This window comes from Lontra canadensis, unplaced genomic scaffold (assembly GCF_010015895.1).
Source record: "Lontra canadensis isolate GAN:19392208 unplaced genomic scaffold, GSC_riverotter_1.0 scaffold110, whole genome shotgun sequence".
NCBI lineage: Eukaryota > Metazoa > Chordata > Mammalia > Carnivora > Mustelidae > Lontra > Lontra canadensis.
Window position 1 is genome coordinate 5132259 of NW_022631104.1, and position 12531 is coordinate 5144789.

General features: G+C 52.8%; 1 protein-coding gene across 1 annotated transcript in view; it reads left to right on the forward strand.

Moving 5' to 3' along the window:
• SHISA6 (shisa family member 6) overlaps positions 1-12531 on the forward strand; it is a 273358-nt gene that overhangs the window by 21460 nt on the left and 239367 nt on the right. The window contains exon 2 of the mRNA XM_032839979.1: positions 639-799. Within this exon, the coding sequence (XP_032695870.1) occupies positions 639-799 (161 nt within the window). The remainder of the gene's footprint in view (positions 1-638; positions 800-12531) is intronic.

The following is a 12531-nucleotide window of genomic DNA, read 5'->3' on the forward strand; positions in this document are numbered from 1 at the left end:
AGCACGAGTGGTGGGGGAGGGCAGAAGCAGGCTCCCCGCTGAGAGATGCAAGGGGGGGGCTAGAACCCAGAACCCCGAGATCATGACCAAAGCCGAAGGCAGCCCCTTCACTGACGGAGCCTCCAGGAACCCCGTAGGTCACACTTTTCTTTGATGCGAGATCTGTGGGTTGGGTCCCCAGTACACAGTACGTGCTACACGGTGTGTGTTTCTCAAAGGGGCGATCGTGCCCATGTTATTCATAACCTGCTGCTGGAGATGAGGCCACTGATGGCAGCCCTTCCCTGTGGGGACGTCATGCTGGCCAGCTGTGCACGTATCTGCCTGGCATGGTGGGGGGTGTTTGGGTAGCCAGTATTTTGAAAAGGCTCATGTGATATAAATTGAATACAGAAACCGTAATCACTGCCCATTAATGCCTGTACCCCCAGGCATGGCATCCTCTACCCTCCACCCCCTAATCCCACAGCCCCAGGAGCAGCCCCCGATGTAGCTGTGGCTCCCGAGAACAAAGTGTTGTGTGTGTGTCTCCTTCCATAGCTCTGTCCATCAAAGGGCCCCGGGAAGTAAGCCAGCTCTCTCTGTGGTCCTGTCCATCTGCCCCGTGCATCTCACCGTGTGATCTCCTCTCTGTTTAGGGCGCTGGCCGACATCTTAAGACAACAGGGACCAATCCCCATAGCACACTGTGAAAGAGAGACTATGTCGGCGATCAATACGTCTCCCAAAGAGAGCACGCCAGTCCGATCGTCCTCCAAAAACCACTACACCCCCGTGCGCACCGCCAAGCAGACTCCAGGTAAGTGAGCGCTGATAGCCTTGCGTCTTTGCTGGGGGCGGAGAGGGGGTTTCTGGTAGAGGTGTTGGTGATGTTTTGCTCTGGTGGGGGTGGGGGGGCAGGTGGCACTCCACGGTGCTGTGGAAGATGAGGCGCGTGAATGAGCCTGGGGACCGTCTCCTGCGGAGGGCCGGACATCAGAGGCCGTGCCTTTGAGCGTCCTGGCTGGGGGAAGAATGGACGATTCGGGACAGCCGTGATTGAGTCAGTGGCTGGCGTACTCTCTTACCCAAGAGGAGGCTGTGGCGGGTGTGGTGGAAGTGTGGTCACACACTTGCCCATGGGACGGGGTGGGTTAGGTCGCCCGGGACGCCAGACACATAATGAGAAATTGCCGCGATCAGTTCCAACCCTTGGGATCTCAGAACGTGCTTCCTGAGAGTAGGGATTGTGTCTGTATTATAGGGGGACGTCGTCCTGTGCTCTGTAGATACCCCGGGTATATGACGAGTTGCTGTGTTCTAGTGGTCATCACGATAGCAGTGAAGCAGGCCATATGGATGGACACACGTAGCTCAGTGAAATTCAGCGGCTTGGGCGAGATCACTAAGATGTTAATGGTCATAACAACATCAGCGATGCAGTAACAGAACTCCCGCTTATTTGGATCCTGCTCTGTGCCAAGTGATATGCTGAACATTCTACGTGTATTTCCTTACTTTTTCTTTGCAGCCATCTTCCAAGTTCTTATATTGTCCCGCTATCGTAAGAGGAACAGAAAGGTTCAGCAGTTTTTCCTAAGGACGCGTGGGGAGAGAGCAAGCCAGGCTCCAGACCCAGACATAGAGGTTTCGACAGTCAGGACTAGAAAATCCTAAGATCCTAACCCAGTTGGGGACACGAATCCAACGGGTCTGAGTGGACAGATTCCTTCCAAGTGCAGCTGTGCAAGTCTTTTCCCGCCGTGAGCGTAACCAGATAGCCTAGTATTGACCCCTGCCCCTGGTGCAACTTTCACTTTGCTACTTGGACCTGAAAGCTTGACATCCACCCCGTAACGCCTTTCGGAGGAGGGGCTATAGGGTCTGAACTTTAGCTGCAGGAAGGGCGCGCGTCGCTTGGTGCTAAGAAGTGCGTCCCAAATTCAGAAGTGTAGTGAACGCGCTGCCAAGGTCAGATTTCTTTTCCATTCATTCTTGAACTTCAGTTTATTAAATCAGAGACCACATACTTGCCTTTCAGGTAATCTATGGAAACCTTTTGAGGATCCGATAGAAGGGAAGGACACTCGTCTTCAACAATATCCACCTGTGTATAAATACATGTATTCATCCAACATTTTTAATACGATTTAAGGGGATTCACGGTCCCTTCCAAAGTTAGAAGTCCCTGATTGAAATGTAAAGGCGAGAGATCGACCTTTGCAAAAAGTCTGTAATGCACTTTTAGCCTTACTATCATAGATGCTGAAGATGTAAGCAGTGGCGGGAAGCTTGGCAAGAACCACCCAGACCGGTGGTCCTCTATCTAGCTGCCCATCAGGATCACCTGGGAGCTCTTAAAAATGCTGATGCCTAGGTCCTACACATGAACCTGAATTTTCCAGGGACACGCCTGGCGTCATTGCTCGTGAAAATCTTCCCAAGGTGACTCTAATGCTCAGACAGGGTAAAGAACCATTGGTCCAGGTGGATTCCTCATTTTATGAGTAAAGACACTGAAAGGCTATGCCGGTGGTTCTCAAACTTGGATTCACACCAGGAGCTTTAAAAACGAGGGCTACCTGGGTCCCACCCCCTGAGAGAGAGTGTGGTTTCACGGGTGTGGGACTGTGGCCCGAGCACGAGGTGGGAAGGTGGGTGCTGAAATCTTCCCAGCTGATTCTGTTGTGGAGCAAAGTTTGGGAATCGTTGGGTGGTGGAAAAGAGCAGAAAGGTACCATTCTCACTAATCCTTATTTTTGTTGATCGCTGTTTAATCCAACCTTGGTATCACAAAAACTAGGGTTGAGGAGGATAGTTTTGTTTTCCTAAAGACTCGCGGTTTGAAGTCAGGCTTCTCTGGGACCTTGTCTGCGATCTTGGAACTTCAGGTCACCCCGATGTCCAGTGCACCCCTGGGAGTTTACCCCTATTCCGCTCTGCTCTGATTTCCTCTGTCTGGTTCACCAGCCTGCTTGTTCCCAGACGCCGAATCCAGGCCGATTAAGCAGACACTTCCGATTGGGTCTTAAATGCATTTCTGGGTGGGAAGATTTGTCATGTCTTCTGATCTGGGCGCATATCCTCTCCTGGTAATCCACGAAGGAAAGCTTACAGTTCCGTGATTCACTTCTGTGCCCGTTCGGAGAAATCCCACCCTGTATTTCTCGACCGGGAACTCTTCCATCTGCCTTTCGAGATGGGCATGGTTTCCAGACAGCGCTCTCAGCAGCGGTGACAAATTTAAAAGCAATCTCATAACCTTCAAACATCTACAGGCTCTCATGGGCTCAGTGGCTTTTCCACGTTCCTGCTGATCTCCTTTGTCCCAAAATGTTGGAGTTGGGGCGGAAGTTTAAACAGAACTTTTCCTAAGTGTCCAAAGGGGAGATCAACTGTGATTTTTGTCACTGCTTGAGTCAGCAAGCCACTGGTCAGAGGGGTGCAGTGGTAGAAATACTGGGAGGTATCATGGTATGAGTCGTTCTGTTACTCAAAGTGGGGTCCATGGACCGTTTGCATCAGCATTCGTGGGGGGGTTCGTGAGGGAGGCCGTGTCTCAGGCTCCAGCTCACCTGCTGAAGGAGAACCTGGCATTATTTAGAAAAAAGATTTTATGTATTTATTTGAGAGAGAGGGAGGGCACAGAGGGAGAGGGAGAGGGAGAGGGAGAAGGAGGCTCCTCACTGAGCAGGGATCCCGACACAGGACTCGATCCCAGGACCCTAAGATCGTGACCAGAGCTAAAGGCAGATGCTTCACCGACCAAGCCACCCAGGTGCCCTGAGAACATGCATTTTAGTGAAATCACTTAGCAGGGGAAGTTAGAGAAGCACTGGAAGAGCCTGGGCTTGGGAGCACATCCCCCTGTCTGTGTTTTGGCCCCAGGACCAACTCCATATGTGACCTTGGCAGGCTGCTCAGTCTGTCCTTGTCTGCCCTTGAGGCCAGTAGGACCCTCTGCCACGAGTTGTTTTATGGATATAATGAGTTAAACCAACTAGAAGATTTAAAACCGTTCCTGACCTGGAACACACACTCCCTGTGAGCTATGACTGGGCTGCAGAAATGTATCCACGGCTCGTGGCAAATTAGTAAAAAAGAAGAAGAAGAAGAAGAAGAAGAAGAAGAAGAAAAAGAAGGGTGGGGGTTGTGGAGAAGCAAAGGCATTGATATCCTTAGACCAGGCAGGGTCTGTGGGGGTGTGTCCCAGATGAAAGCCCCGGACCCAGGCCTTCCTGTGCTTGGCCCCAGGCCTTCCTATGCTTGGCCCCAGCCCACGGTGCATCTTCTGAGAATGAAAGTGGTTTGTCGGGCTTTGTAGCGCTCCATCCGGGTTTTGAGTGCCCAAAGCACATGTCTAGTTAGGTTTGGGAAATGACGTAAGTCCCACCTTAATACGGTGAGAACGTGAGTAGCAAAAGTGCCATTTACTGGGCATCTACTATACCCTGGGTCCTCTGTTAAACGCTTTCTTTTTTATTTTGTTTCACTTATTTTAAATATTTCATTTTTAAGTAATCTCTATACCCAGCGTGGGGCTCGGACTTAGAACGCAGAGATCAAGACTCACGTGCTCTACCGACTGAGCCGGCCGGGTGCCCCTAAAGGTTTTGTTTTAGTATAAAGTGTCTCCAGGAGACACTTTATACTAGAGGGTGGACTTCTGTAATTAGGAATGGGAGCTCCTATCCCCACGTTAGAAAATTCCTCTTTCCTTCTGGAAGAGCCTTCTGGCTGATGCTTCCAGAAGTCCCTTCCCAAGTTTAAAGGGAGATGCATAAAGGACAGTGTGGTCCGTGCACCAGCCATGACTGCATCCCCACGGGAGCTGGTTAGCAGGGCAGGATCTTGGGCCCTTTCCCAGAAGTACTGAGTCAGAATAGGCTCTTTAACAAGATCTTCAGATGCTGCATAAGTGCATTCCGGTGGGAGAAGATCCCTTTCCTGTGGCGAGCCTCAGCCCTGGCCGTGCAGGGGAGTCGTGTACATAGTTCCAAAACTACTCGTGCCTGACCCCTCCAAGATTTGCATTAACGGGGCAGGAGTGGAACCTGGACCCTGGTATTCTTCAAGAGCTTCCCACGTGGTTCTCCTGTCCAGCCGACTTCGAGAACCAGAGTGGAGAGGGAGACTGGCAAGTGAGGGAGGCATCTTGAAGGCTGTGGAGCATGGGTATACTTCACGACCCACCAGCTTGGTAGGCGGGGCAGAGGGAGGGGAGGACCCAGGTGCACTGAGGAGGAGGGGCCAATCTGCAGGGCTATTGGGGACACTGACCAGAAGGGACTGGAGGGTCGGGTGGAGCCAGGAATTGGGAAATGCACCCAGCTCTGGAGCTCTAGGTCCCCAGAGGCTTGTGGGTGTGGGAGGGAAGGGGGATTGCTTGGTCTTCATGGGTAGGGAGGAATGTGGACTTAGCATCTGCCTAGCCTGACTCAGCCCTAAGAGAGCCTAGCCGGGAGTTACTGGGGGCCAGCAGGGGCGAGACGGAGTGCTACCTGTTCCTTGTGGTAGCAGGTGACACCGTGTGTTGTGCTTCCAAAGTTTTGATACCCAACGTCCCCCCTTCTCAAGAGTGGCCTCAGCTGGAGGAAATGAATATTAATGTCCCAGGCACACACCACTGTGAGTTGTATCAATGAGCAAATCAGTCATCCTGCCTCTTGTCAAAGCTGCGTGCTGTAACGGCAGATGGAGGGAGCCAAGGGACGGGACTGTTTAAGCTTCGCGGAGACTGGGAATGAAGCATGGGAGGCTGACGTGGGGGGACGCTTGGTCACACTTCCACGTGGCTGGGGCGCTCGCTCCTGCCGCCTTCCTGGGCTCTTGCTGGAATCCAGACCCTGTCCTTCGTCATGTCCTGTCCATGCCTGCGTTGGGGTCTTTCTCTCTCTTGATTTTTGTCCATAAACTTCCCATCAGCAGATCTCGGTGCTGTGAAATCCAGGTCTCAGATGGCAGTACCTTGCCCAGCTCGTCATCTGCTCCGGTCCCCTGCCTTACTTCCTTCCAAATGCGCGTGCCGTCTAACATCGGTTACCCGTTGGTTCCTTGGCTTGTTGTCTCTGCCGCTATCGGAACGTAAGCTCCACGAAGCAAGGGCTTGTTGTCTTTCTCTTCCCTGTAGCGTCTCTGGACCCGGAGCGTTGCCTGGAAGTTTACGGGTGCTCCGTGACTGTGCAGGGAGTGGATGAGTGAATGATGATCCCGTCCCTTCCTAGGATGGGCGTAGGAGCAGGTGCTGGGGATGCAGGGGCCCCCGCCGTTCTGCCCACGGTGCCAAGAAGGATTCCTTTGTAGACGTCTTAGGAGCTCAGGCAGCTCAGAGTCCCCGTTCCTGGTTTGGGACTGCAGGACATACACCTCAACTCTGAGAAACTTCTGGTCAACCCCAGCACCTCCCGGGAAGTGGGATTCTTCTTTGTCACATCCCCAGGAAGACAGGACGGTCTTGTTCTAGAGGGGCTTGAGATGATGGCCACAGACGACATTGGAGCTCTCGGGGGATGGTGAGATCGGCTGACCCACGGTGTAGGAGATGGAGCTGGGCAGACCTGGGCAGATCTTCCCCTGCCCACTCACAGGATCGAGGACCCCAGCTTCCATCCCTCATCTGTGACGTGGGGTGACGGGCACCCTCCTCACAGCAGAGGGCCACTGATGCGTTGAATGGAATAGTCTGTGTATTTCAAGGACACTGGCACGGCTCTGACCTTGTGGTCAGGGGCCACCTTCATTTCAATCATTGTCGTGACTGTCCTTGCTGTCACCAGCCACACCGTGTTCCTCTGCCTCTTCTTTTCTCTTTCTCCTTCTCCCCGGTCATTGCTAGACCTCCCTCTGCCCCCACTCCTTTTCATGGTTCCCCTGATGGCATTGATCTATCTCCCACCTCGTGAGACCTCAGCAATGACTGTGTCTCAGCAGTTCTGTTAAAACAGGCACTAACTCAGCCCACTGTTGGCCTGCCTTTTCCTTTTGAGCGCCTCCCTGGCCGTTCCCTGACACTTCTAAGTGTCCTCTTGGCCATCATTTCTTCCCAAATCTGCACCTGTGGTTCTGACAGGCTCCCAGGAGACGGGCACGGCATCTCCTTCCTGGAGACTCCCCACTCTTACCTGATGTTGGGTCACCTCCACATTGTATAGGTGAGAACCCTGAGGACGGGGAGATTGGAGACCTTGTCTAAGGCCTCAGACATAGTCATGAGTAGAGAGAGAGGGAGAGAGGATTCCCAGCCAGGCGGGCTCCAGCCATGGTGCTCTTATGCCTCTCTTCTGTTACTTTTATATTTTTCTTCTATTTCCTTACATTTCCCGTCACGTTTAACGTAGACGGCAGGATGCCCTTCGTCTCCGCTTCACAGGGGGTCTGCCGTCCCACCTGACCCAAGCTTTAGGCGTGGAAGCCTTTGCGTCTTGAAGCATCTAACACTGGGTTTTGTCTCATCTTGTGTTGAGAGGGGTCTGAAAAGAGGTTCACCTGTGGTGAAAAGAGAGGGTAACCAGGCCAAAACACAGTGCATGGTGTGGTCTCGTCTTCCCAAATAGTTTACCTGGAGCTTATCTCATCCCCGATCTTGTGCTGGGTCCTGGCGGGCGGGGAGGGGGGGAGGTCCACGAATGGAACCCTGTTGGTCCCCACAGTTGACAAGCATGAAGACAAGCGTGGAGCCATCCTCACAAGGACATCAGGGTGTGGGTATAGAGAGGGGAGCAGGAAACCCAGGATCCCACAGAGGCTGGCATGCTTGAGTGGGTTTTGCAGGATGCCTAGGAATTCCACAGGCTGGAAAGGGCGAGCAGTGAGGTGTGCAAAACAGTGCAGGCCGTCTGCCAGAATCCTCAAGGGTGGAAAAGAAAATCTGCAAGGAACGTTCTGTGAGAAGGATGCTGTCTGGAGCTTGGCCCTGTGTGGGTGTGAGGTCCCTCTCCCCATCGCAAAGCTCCATGGGTTCTTAGGGTCAGCTTTTTGTGCCTTGCTGTTTGTTGCTTCCCTTGGGTCCGGACAGGCAGCGACACCCTGTGTTGACTTCAGCTTGTCCACCCTCCTTTCTTAGCCAAAGGCTTTCATCTGGAGTCAGCACGCAGACACCTGAGCCTATAAGCTCGAGTGGCGAGGAGGAGTCACCTTGCTTACTGGGGGGGCCTGCGTCTTACCCAATCTTTTACACCGATTTTGTTGGTTCCGATATTTTCCTCTCTCGCTTTCCTCTGGTGTGTGGGGGACATCGCAACCAGACCTCTGCATCATCTATCTCTGAGCCGTTCAGCATTCACGTTCTTGTTTTTATGCCATTTCCCAGGACGCCGGATCCTTTTTGTAAAATTCCACTGCTGAAGTCACCTGTGCCTTCTGCCAAGGATTAAAGGCAATCGGGGTGGTGATTAAAGGCACAGACTACGGAGCCAGACTGGGGTGAATCTAGATTGCCTCGGTTTCCCCATCGGTGAGACAGGGCTGGTAATAGCATCTCCTTCTTGGATGGCTGCGGGATTAATGCAGTGTGAGTGGAGAGTGGTCAGAGCAGCATGTGATGGAGGGAAACACTGTTTGCAGTCCGCAGGGGCTCATGTGTTAGTCACTAGGCCACCTGGGACTGTTGAGTGCTTAGAATTGAAATTGAAATTGAAATACGCTTCAGAGCCTCACAAATTTCAAATGTTTTTTTTTTGTTTGTTTGTTTGTTTGTTTGTTTTGCAAAGAGCATGTAGGCTATCTCCATAAATTTTTATGTTGATTTGGCAGTGTTTTGCATCTTTTGGATTAAGTAGGCTCTATTATACAATTAATTCCACTTGTTTCTTTTCATTTATTCAATTTTTTTTTTTTTTAACGTGCCTACCAGAAAATGGAAAATCACACTGATCCAAATGTCAGCGGCATGGAGCATCTACTTGAGTTCAAGTTCCATTCACGAAGCAAACAAACCCTTTATGAAGCTTACACTGTGTTGGTGGAGGCAGGACGTATGTGCCGTAAATAACCTCAGGGCGTGACGCTCAGACTTGATCAGACAGGTGATTTGTTCGAGGAATGCTGAGGAGGGGGAATCACTCTTTTAAAAAAGATTTTATTTATTTGTTTGTTTATTTAGAGAGCACACGAGTAGGGGGAAGGGCAGAGGGAGAGAGAGAATCCCTCCAAGATTCCCCACTGGGTACAAAGCCTGACATGGGACTTGATTTCATGACCCTGAGATCATGACCTGAGCTGAAACCCAAGTGTCAGGTGTTCAAACAGCTGGACCACCCAGGTGACCCAGAGGGTATCACGTTTGATAGTGTGGTCCTAAGAGGTGGCATTTCAGCTGGTAGCTGACTGGTGAGCAGGAGCCAGCCATGGAGAGATCTGGAGAAAGAACATCCTAGGCAGATGGCAAAGCATGTGCAAAGGCCCTGAGGCAGAGCCTGGTGTTTTCAAGGCACAGAAATCAGACATGGGTGTCGAATGTGGCAGGGGTAAGCACAGGCCAGCTGCGCAGGGTGTTGGAGGCCATGTAAGGAGTATGGATTTTGTGCAGGTGTGCTCTGATTTCTGTTTTAATATGATGAATATGATGACTCTGGTTGCCTCGTCGTGGGGATGGGCTCTACTGAGAAGCAGGAAAACAACGAGCATTTCTAATAGTGAGATGAGTTGCTAGAACTTTCTCTGACTTCCTCCTCCATGAGAAGAGGTATAAAGGAGCAGAGTGATACAAGATGTGATGGCCTGTGGGTTTCCAAATCAGACAAACGAGGCTCCAGATCTCACCCCAGCTTGGATGAGCCCATAGACCTTGGTCCAGGGCTCTCCAAGAGGGGTTGGCCAACTTTTTCCACAAAGGGCCAGACTGTAAATGTTTCAGGCTCTGCAGCCAGCAAGCGTCTGTGGGCATCTGTTCATGTCCACCAATGTGTCGTGGAAGTAGCCATAGTAATATGGAAATGAGGGGCTCGGCCGCGTGCCCATAAACCAGTATTTACGGTAACAGGCAGTGGGCAGGTTTTGGCCTGGGGGCTGTCGTTTGTCAAAGCTTGCTCTCAACCTTGCTCTGGAAGCCATGCCCACCTTCCATGTGGCATGTGAGCGGGGACACATCCCGCACTGGGACGCCGTGGGCGAGCCAGAGGCCAGCCTGGGCCCTGAGCCCTGAGCCCTGAGCCCTGGAGGTGCTCTGCAGGTGTCAGGCCTCCCTCCCTTTCCTGCAGCTCGGGCCAGGATGCTGATTTTACAGTCAGTGGAATGGACCCTAATGAGCATTGATGAATTAGCCACATCGTAGCAAGACCAGGGTCTTCTGCGTGCCCCAGGTTCTTGGGAGGGCAAGGGGTTTATCCATCACCTGGGTGATGATATACTAATGTGCTTACTAAATTTATGAGTGACACATCAGTTGGAGGGATGGACAGCAAACCCCCCCCAACTTATGAAGGCAGACTTGGGGTTCAGAATGTCTCCATGGGTGTAGACACCCCAAGGTAACGTTGAACAAGCCCATTCTGCTGTTTGAAGTTCATCCTTCCACTTGTATCACAGATCCTTGTTTATCTCCGGTCCTCAGACACGTGGTCCTCTTGGTCTACACCCCCCCCACCCCGCTCCATGAGCTGTCCCTTAGGCATGTACACGTGCTCTGCTCCCCACCTTAACACATAAGGACACCCCTCCCTCCACTTGGCATCCCTCCGCCTCTTCTCTCCCTGATGGCTGAACTTTGCAAAACAGTTGTCTACACCTGCTGCCTCTACTTCTCTCCTCCCACTCCCTTCTCGACTGGCACATGGGCTTCTGTCCCCTCCACTTCGTGGCTCTGGGGGTTCATGGCCCTCCCTCCACTGAAGCCAAAGCTCTGGTCACAGGTGCCCATTCAGGCTCCTCGTGCATGCTCCAGTCTATCTGGAATATTCCGTCTTCGTCTACTCTCCCCAAGCCTTGCCTGCCCCCCCTTCCTTCCCGGGTGTCAGCGCACCTCCCACCAACACAGGGATCCGGGGTTCCCTGTCATTGCTAAGCATCGGGACTCGGCGGACTGTTGGTCCCAGTTCAGAGCCCAGCTCCGCTCCCTCCCGGCTGTAGGGCTTTGGGTGATTTACTTAACCTCTGCAGGCCTCAGTTTGCTGGTCTGTAAGCCGGGACAACCATCTCTCCCCGCGTGTTGTAGTGAGCGTTCAATGCGTTGATGACCTGCGTGCTGTGTGGTCTTTCTCAAGCCCACTGGGCCCTGGCACAGCTCACGCTGCAGGTCCCCGGGCCTGGCCTTGGGCGCATCCCTTCGGTCCTGGTAGGGGATGACAGGTCCCACGACAGACATTAGGGGCGTGGTGGACACTGTTTGGGGGTCAGTGACCGGAGCAAATTGCTGGTCGCACTGGATACAGCTGTTTTTAGACGACATTGAAAGAACCTCAGATCAGGATCCAGAGACATGCCCGTGGCTTGTGTGCGACACCTGCACTCCTGGGTCCTGTCAGAGACACCGGTGCCATGTGTGTGCCCAGAGAATGATGCGGAGTTTTGTCAAATGCTCTCTAGACACTGACTTATGTAAATCCCATAGCATCCCGATAAAGCCGTCCCGGCGATCACGGCCACCTTGTGGATGATGAAGGCTCAGGGGCTCTGGAATCCTTTTCCATCCAGGAGGGGGCTGGTCTAGGCTCTGAGTGCAGGCAGTCGGACCCCGGAGCCCAGGCCCTGATGTCACACTGGCCAGAGTTACAGACGGGAGACACAAATGGACAAGGGGACACGGGGGGCCCCTTGCAACTCCCCAAAACCTGTCCTGTGACCAGGGGGTGGTCAATGCCGGCTCCTCCCTTCCACCATACCCGGACTTGGGGTTTGTGGAAGATGCTAGAAGAGGCCGCTGGTTGCTCAGCCTCCGGGCACCTGTTTCCATGGTGTGAGCCCCTCAGCTCAAAGACAGAGGCCACCAGGCCAGCACTGAGCCACTCATTCTCGGATACATTTGAGTAGGGCTGGGGGAGCCTCTGGGCATTTTTACCTCGCCCAGCAACTCGTAAGGCTCTTCCTCTCTGAGAATACACTAGGAGCAGTTGCCGGTGTATGTGGAGGGCTGACTGGGCTCAGATCCTCCTCTCGTGGGTTGTGTCCTCTCACCCCTGCTGGGGGCCGTGGGGGCAGGGTGTGGATCCGGTTCACTCTGCCCCCCCCCTGGAGCTCACACAGCAGCTATAATGCTCTGCCTTTCTTTCTTTCTTTCTTTCTTTCTTTCTTTCTTTCTTTCTTTCAAGATTTTATTTATTTGATAGACAGACATGAAGAAAGAGCATGAGAGAGGAGAAGGTCAGAGGGAGAGGCAGACTCCCTGTGGAGCTGGGAGCCCGATGTGGGACTTGATCCTGGTCCTCCAGGATCATGACCTGAGCCGAAGCTCTGCCTTTCTCTTGGGATTCTGTGCCCCCTGGGGTCAGAACTCAGGCGAGCCCAGTGACGGAATCACTGTCCCATACGTTCTCCAAGCCAGCTTTGGTCCCAGAGGGGGAATTCATTCCCACTGCAGGGTTTAATGCCATTCAGAAAGTGAGTCCCAAGCCCCTGGAT